The following is an 8,604-nucleotide window of genomic DNA, read 5'->3' on the forward strand; positions in this document are numbered from 1 at the left end:
CAACTGTGTGATGTCATCATGTCAATATGGACCAAAATCTCTGAGGAATGTTTCCAGCACCTTGTTGAATCTATGACACCAAGAATTAAGGCAGTTCTGAAGGCAAAAGGGGTCCAACCTGGTACTAGCAAGGTGTACCTAATAAAGTGGCCAGTGTGTGTATATTGGTTGTTTAAGAACAAATGGATTACTAAACCCCAATCTGTCGAGTAGCATTACCCTATTATAGAGAGATTCATTAACATGAACAACTGAGAAATTTGCCATGAATTTCTGTATGCTTTATTTGGCCCAATTATAGCCGAACTTATTTCACGCATTATTCTCAGATACCCTCATGGCAAAATGGTTCAAGCTGAAATAATAATAATACAGCTTCCTGAGTGGAGTGCTAAGCAATACATAGGTAATGTAGGTGCACTGAGGAAAAAATAATTTCAGGCATGTTTGTTAGTCACACTTCCTGGTATTAACATAAAAGTTTGCTTTTACACTTCGCTTGGACAGCAACACTTCCTGTTGGATTTTTTTTAGGAGTCATTGCGGACATTTGATAAGAAGCATTTGTCCCTAATGAGACTCCTGCTGTGACAAAAAAACATCTCTTCCGACATCTAAGTCAAATTTCCACTTATGTACCCAACTTAAAGTAGCTGCATTGGATCTTGTGCATCGGCACAGTAAATGCCATGTCTTTATGTGGCCTGAAGTTTAAGCTTGATGCTGTGACTTACCGAGAAGGACCACATTAAAAACATGTTTAATGTGAATGATTAAGGCTTGGATTGTTCACTTTTTTTGAATGATGTCCTTTTCATCCCCATTTCTGTTACTTCCAGTTGCTTACTGGTAGAACAGCACATTTAAAATTAAAATGTCAGTTGATGAAATTCAATGAAAGACGTCTCAGTAAAATGACTTCTGGTCTGCCACTGAGAGTTCCACCTGAGAGAGACAGGAGCCCTGATGGTAATGGTTTTAAATGTGGACATCAGTAATACTGATGAAATATCAAAGAAAATCACTCCATACCTCACACAGTTTCATGAATATCATGTTTTTTCTCATCATCATCATTTTTTTTTTCTCTCTGCAGGACACTGAGATTATCAACACGGCTATTCTGACCGGTCGCACTGTGGCCATTCCCGTCAAAATGGTGTCCATAGAGATGAACGGAGCAGTCACTGATGTCTCAGCCTTTGTGCAGTGCAAGTCCTCCAATGAAGACATTGTCAAGGTACGGTAAACCTGATTTCCTCAATCTCTGTATCTGGGAGAAGATGCCAATTTAGAAAATGTAATCCCTTTACTGGTCCACTAATACTGGAGAGTGGCCCGGCACCACAGTCACAACATCAGGAAAGCATAAAAACTTCATTTTGGGCCGCTCCATAGGCACTCGTGATTTGATTATTCCCTTATGCCTCAGATAAAATCAATGGATGTTCATAAAGCTCTACATATACATCAATGTGGTTACAAGAGAACAGTAAAAGCTCCATTATACAGTATGCTTTTTGAAGCACCACACCTATTGTTTGCTGCTCACCTCGTGTGCTGTAGTACAAAGCCCAGCATCTCTTGTTGTTCACTTCAGTGTGATAGCTGCAGGCTGATATAACACCAGTATCCCAGGTTCCAGGGAACAATCACCGCTCAGGCTCACAGGGAATCCAAGCGGAGAGTACAATATCAAGTCTCGTTGGTTGATTAAATAAATTAAAGTGGGATCACAACAACTTGCAGAGCACATTAGAGGCTGTGATTACGCCGTTATTATTTTCTCCAGTCAATTACAATCATAATAGATTGCACTATATGCAGATTGCATAATTGTATAGGCAGCACAGTGAAGTGTTGCAGTGTCGCTTTGCACTGTTGATTATATAAAAGGTGATGGTGTGAGGGGAGATGTGACCTTAAATGATGTAAACAGCATATACTGTATGTCCTTATATTAAATATAATACTCCAGACTGCCTCATCCGTCCTCTCAGGTCTCCTCTCACGCAGCCTATAATAATATCAATATATCAGCCTCTCCTTGTTTGGCAATTTTCAAAAGCAGACTTCATAAAATATGTTTCAAGTAGACAATAAAGGGATCATATATAAAGAGAAGAGTTTTTTCCATCATTAATTCAACCTGTATTTAATTTTCGAGGAATCATTGAGGGCATGCCTTCATTTACAATGATGTTGAAAATACAATTTAAACAAAGTAACACATAAATATAATGAAAGGTTTGCAGAAAGTGTGTGTGGACAAAATGTCTTCTCAGACTGCATCAAACTCACAAGTTAGCACTGAACAAAGAACCCACACCTCAAAGAATACCTTAGTACGAGGCATATGCAAGTAATAACGGGTCCACTGAGTCCATAACAGAGCTCCAGTTCCATGTTATGAGGGGCCTGGTGTTTGTGATCAGAAGAAGGAAATGAATCATTTTTATGTATGAAACTAAAATATCGTTCTTACTGTGCATTCACACCAAAAGCGTCATAAGCGGCCGGCAGCCATTCATTTTCAATGTACGCTTGCTACGAAGGGCGACTGGAGCGTCGACAGCAGCGAGCAGCGCGATGCCAGCGACCGGAGCGTCGCTGTGAAGTCGAGAGAAGCTCAACTTTATGCAAATGAGCAGCAACGCCACCGAAGCAGCAGCGAGCAGCAGCCAATTGCAGACCATGAATATTCTCAAGGCGGGACAGTGAAAGAAAGAAAGAAAGAAAGAAAGAAAGAAAGAAAGAGATCTTCTGCAGCGCAGCTTGAAAGCCCCGCCCCTTGGCAGCCTTCTGCAAGCCCTGCCAGAGCTGCCAGGCAGCGCGATGCCAGCGACCTGAGCGACCACTGGCGCTCATTACGCTTTTGGTGTGAATGCACAGTCGGAAATAAGAGTGCATAAAATCACTACTACTACAGCCCTTAGTATTTCAGTGGTGCAGCAGGTTGGGAACTGAAACTAGCTTCCATATTAGAACCAAATGCAAAAAGCCAAGTACCAGGTACCTGAAAGAAAAATATCTTTGACCATGTGGTATTATATGGTATGAATTAATTGTAAAGATAGCAACTATGGCAGAACACAAGTAAGATGAATTGATTAATGGGATTCCAGATACATCTGCATTTATAGAAATCATTTAGACGTGTAAACATTTGAATATTTGAGGGTGAGGAGAAGGGTTCTTTGGATGAAAAGGTTTTCTGATGGAACTCTTAGTCTTGCTAAGAGCCCTTGAAGAACCCTTTCTTCAAAAAAAGTGTTCTTTGGATGAATAGGGTTCTTAATGAAACTTTTAGTCTTACAAAAAAAAAACTTGAAAGACTCTTGGACCTTTTAATAAACCCTTTCTTCAAATATTGGGGGTTCTTTGGATCAGAGGTTTCTTAATAGAACCCCTTAGTCGCACAAAGAACCCTTGTAGAACACTTTATTCAAATAAAGGGTTCTTTGGAGGAAACCTTTTCTTGATAGAACCCTCAGTCTTGAGAATTCTTCCAGAACCCTTTTATTCTTATTCTTCATGGACCTCTTAGTCTTACAAAGAATGGTTAAAGAATTAATTCTTCAAAAAGTGTTCTTTGGATGAAAAGGGTTCTTAATGTAATCCTTAGTCTTACAAAGAACCCTTTTAGAACCCTGTATTCAAATAAAGGGTGGGTTTTTTTTGATGAAAAGGTTTCTTAATGGAGCCCTCAGCCTTACAAAAAAACCTTGTAGGACACTTTATTCAAATAAAGCGTTCTTTGGATGAAACAGTTTCTTAATAGAACTGCAGTCATACAAAGAACCCTTGTAAAACACTTTATTCAAATAACAGGTTACTTGGTTGAAAAGGTTTCTTGAAAGAACCCAGAAACTTACAAAGAACCCTCGTAGAACCCTTTACTCAAATAAAGGGTTACTTGGATGAAAAGGACTCTCGAAAGAACCCTCAAACTTACAAAGAACCCTTGCAGAACCCTTTATTCAAATAAAAGGTTTTTGGATGAAAAAGTCTGTTAAAAGGTCTCTATCTTTGGATGAAAAGGGTTTTTATTGTAACCCATAGTCTTACAAAGAACCCTTGGCAATCTCTGTCTTCAAAAAGGGGTTCTCAGGATGTAAACAGGTTTAGGTAAAACCCCAGTCCTTCAGTGAGAACCCCTTTTGGAACCCTTATGTCTGAGAGTCCAGTTTTAAGTTATAAGCAGTTAAAATTATTTTTTAGTCCAAGCCATTTCTATTTTTCTTTGGCTTGTTATTTTTTTAGATTGACAGCTGCAGATGATTTCACAAAGGTGTCTCACCTACTGTACTTCCAACCAAGTTTTTATCGACACTTTTTCTTTGTATTCCACTGGGTGTCGGGCACAAAGGGTGACCATGGCAGCATGATGGAAGAGGGTGATGGTTGTGTATTGTTTCTGCTGTCTAACACCCACTTTCTAATTACCATGAGGTTGACGTTAACTGTCCAAGCACGCATATTGCGAGCAAAAATAAATTCTGCCAGTAGCAAGATGTCCCCAAGTGTGCGCCATCTCACTCCATCTATCAGAACACCTGCAGGCTGTTTTAACCTGCGTCCCTGGATACAAATCACAGCAGTGCTTTTCTTCAACCAGTTTATGCTTCTCATTTCTCTGACTCCATCTCCTTCTCCTATAAAGGTTGCTCAGCTATTGAAAAATTCTGAATACAGTAACAGCTGCATGTTAATACACTGCACTCAGTGGGAAACAGCCATCAGGGAGAGGGAGGACGGACGTGACTCGCAGTATGATCAACTTTGACTCGTCAGGCTTGTCCCACAGTAACAGAAATCTTTAAATTCAACAAATTAATATATTATATTTGAAGAAAACCAAATCCAGTCTGTGTCCAAAAGCCTTTTGTTCATTGAATAGTAAAACTATTATATCAAGTCAGACTAATGAAATCCTTTTCGGTGGCTTAGCAGCTCCTCAAGGTCAGGTGAGGCAGGTTTGATTGTGGATTTTACAGACTGAGGCCATGAAGCTGTAAAGCCGAATCAGACTCTGGCTTTAATCATATCAGTTGTGTACGGCCAGTATCTGTTCTTATTAAAAGACCAGTATCTGTCCAATATATTTTCACTTTGATATACTGGACTAACACTAACATTCACGTCCTCACACTGTCCGTGTTATCTTTTATACAAATTGGTTTGAATAAATAGATTCTGATACCTGAGGGAGGACAAATAAAAGTATGATTTAAACTCATAGCAGAGCTCAGATCAATGAGTTTCCTGTATAGACCTGTGTCTTTAAGGCGGGAGTTGTGGTGTATTGTATTGTGCTGTCAATAGGAAAGAACAGGTGTTGCATTAGGATGGCTGGCCTCAGCACATCATTTATCATTTTTCATTATCCATTAAAGACAAGGCGCTGGGCCATGTGATATTGAGTGGGCTTGCTTCAATGCCCCTGCCATTGAATATTCGAGGCTAATTTAAAATGAGCCCTTCAGGCCCAGGAAATACACGAGTCATGACAGTTCAATAAAAAGTCCCCCACAACGTAGAAATAAAAATATTCACAGCGAGACAGACAAAGGTGGAACACTCCATTACGTTGTTTTTTTTTTTTTTATTTGATACCATGCACATTACTGTCATGCCAAAAGTCACCGATCTATTCTAACCCGATTGTCTTGTTTTCGTATTCTGAGCAGTTCAGATCAGTGGTGCGAAGTACATACGCCACAAAGCTTTCCAGTGCCTTTTCACATCTCCTGTGAGCCTCGTGACATGAGAGTGCAACTTTAACAGCATTTAGACTAAAATTATTTTCAAGACTTCTTCCCTGAATAAAGCTTTATTTTCAGCCCAGTGTTTTTCCAATTTGGATATTTGCCAACCCACAGGCTGTTATATTTTTTCTAACTTTGAGAGTAAAAATAGGTGAGAGGCTGTCAGTTTTTTCTTTACAGAATTTTTTATTTATTTCTTAGTTCTTTCTTCTTTGGAAATAACTAAGCCGCAGTGTGCATCAAGAGCCTATAGCAGATAAGCCAATCCTGCATGTGCACAGCTGTAGCTGTGTCTGTGTGTGCACGTGCAGGAGACTTTATTAAGGCACCCCAGTTGTACAAGCTGGGAAAGGATAGAGGAAAAAAAAAAAGCAGTGAGTGTGTCAGGGGGTAGGGGCGACTTGCCGGCCATCATAAGCAACCTAGACCAACCCCCACCCCCCCACTCATCATCCTCTCCCCCTGGCATTGTGACTCATATAACCCATCTGAAGGCAAAGATAAGGCCTTGTCTCTGCACATAACTTCTCATGCCTGCGGTCATCCTGCACACATACTGTACCTGGCTGAAGGCTTCTTCATCCTCGCCACACTTGCATATTAGTGTGACACATTTACCTTTGGTGCAGCTCCAAATTTAGCATCTAAAACACAAGATATTACCTAACAAAATCAGGGACAGATCTTGTTCTGCTGTGTGCTTAAACATCCCTGCAGCTCAGGACGGAGGTGGTTTGAATGATCAGTTGAAATGGCACCAGTAATTGTGCAGGAGAAGATGCAAAAATGTCAGTAATGACATCTTGAATTTGATGAGATTCCTTCAGTTTCTTGGGTTTCACCCAGTTACCAAAAATATATGCATATAGATTATATTGCCAGACATACTTGGTCCATCTTTTTAATCTAGGGCTGTTCTTCTTGGTGCAAGCTAGGCCCCTTAGTTCCAGTTACAGTGCAATGTGTAAGATATGGCCAGAACTCTAGATTAAAATATTCTATTACATTCTGAACAAACATTTTTTACAAATATTTTACAAGTACAGCGGCTAAGCCTAAACTTATAGCCACTGAGGGGCTGCATAGACAGGCTACTTACTTGTTGACGTGCTCTCCTAACCAAACCAGCTACTGCTCATCAGGTGAAACAAAGAGTCCACTTCTTCCTCTTTTATCACCATTATTGTCTTAAATGAAAAACTTACAAACATTCACTAATCTGTGTCCATTAACCATTCAAATGTACAAATTTTCACCATTGCATTGAGCAGTGTACATCTCACTTGACGTGGCCCGCCGTTGCGGTCAAAAAACGATGTGTGCTCCCCAAGCAACAGAGCAACATCTGTCTCTCAATAGCCCCTTTTACACTGCCAGATTTTCGGCGAATGTTGGGTCGTTTTGCCGGCAAGCTGCAAGCGTTTAGACACACAGAGCCGGGTTGGCGAGTTGATCCGAGGTGCTCAATTTTCTGCCTCGTAGGGTAGTCATATTTAATCTTTAACCTTTTTGGTTTAAAAAGAACGAAGCGCCCTTCTGCCACGGGAGGAGCTTTTGATGACTTGTGGGAGGAGCTGTTGATGACGCCGCACGTGCGACCCATTGGCGGTGGATAAACAGGAAACAGCTGATAGCAGGAATGAGCAGCTAGTAGCAAGAGGGAAACGCAAACCTGACAGACACTGTAAAGATGAGCAACTGGGGAGACAAAGAATTGCGCGCCCTCCTTGTCCTCGCAAATGAAGAGGCCATTAACCGTCAAGTGACGGGGACAGTGAAGGACGGGCCAACTTATGAGAGAATTGCCGAAGGACTGACCAGCCGGGGCTTCCCTTGGAGTACGTCACTGTTTACGTCACACACTGAGCTACACGTTTTGTTATTTGCTCACACCCCCCATTGCCCCAAAAAAGGCACATTCTGTATCAACAAAAGTAGGTAGGTGGCATTTTGCCGCACTCCCCGATTTTGTTTTTTACTGCCAATGCTGAATGAAGACTGATTGGGCTTTCCTTCAAATTTGCACAATTCCTATTTAAAAAGGGCTAATGAATGGTTCCTACCTGTACTGACAGACACTCATAACAATACAGTGACCCCTACAGGAAAAATTAGCAACCTACACACATTTTACACCATGGATGGCTCCTATAACAAGTTTTAACATTGTGTTAAAGATTTCTATGTGTTGTCTTGTAAAGATATCTACTAAAATGAGCGTACTAATCAGTTTGCCCCTGGCCCATCCTGTCTTGTAATACTACTTCTACCTTGAAGGGCGATACTGAGTCACTATAGCCTCTAGTCTTCAGTCTAAGATGAGAAGATGAAGAAGTCAAATCCAGTGTCAGTTTTTGGTGTTTTGAGATACCTGTGTTTTCTTTGGACATAGTCTTGCATAGCCAGACCTATCTCGACAATACTGACTTTTAGCTGGGTTGCCGGTGTTCACTTCAAGGAGAACGTGTACCCAGTGTCATAGCTGGATTTGGAAAGTCCATGACCAAAAGTCGATATATGATGAGCACCGACAGTGCAACTAATGACAACACAAACAGTACCAAAAAACAATCCAAATGGCATCAATACGTAGCTTTGATGTGGTTGTTTTCTTACCACAATTTCAATTTCAATTTCAATTTTATTTATAAAGCCCAATATCACAAATCACAGTTTGCCTCACAGGGCTTTACAGCATACGACATCCCTCTGTCCTTTGGACCCTCACAGCAGATAAGGAAAAACTCCCCCAAAAAAAACCTTTAACGGGGGGGAAAAAACGGTAGAAATCTCAGGAAGAGCAACTGAGGAGGGATCCCTCTTCCAGGACGGACAG

General features: G+C 40.9%; 1 protein-coding gene across 3 annotated transcripts in view; it reads left to right on the forward strand.

The window, feature by feature from the left end:
- Nucleotides 1–8,604, forward strand: part of tmem132e (transmembrane protein 132E) — a 544,945-nt gene that overhangs the window by 480,907 nt on the left and 55,434 nt on the right. For all 3 annotated transcript variants that reach the window (XM_050034264.1, XM_050034273.1, XM_050034256.1), the window contains exon 5: nucleotides 1,097–1,240. In XM_050034264.1, the coding sequence (XP_049890221.1) occupies nucleotides 1,097–1,240 (144 nt within the window). The remainder of the gene's footprint in view (nucleotides 1–1,096; nucleotides 1,241–8,604) is intronic.

The sequence above is a fragment of the Epinephelus moara genome, chromosome 3 (genome assembly GCF_006386435.1).
Source record: "Epinephelus moara isolate mb chromosome 3, YSFRI_EMoa_1.0, whole genome shotgun sequence".
NCBI lineage: Eukaryota > Metazoa > Chordata > Actinopteri > Perciformes > Serranidae > Epinephelus > Epinephelus moara.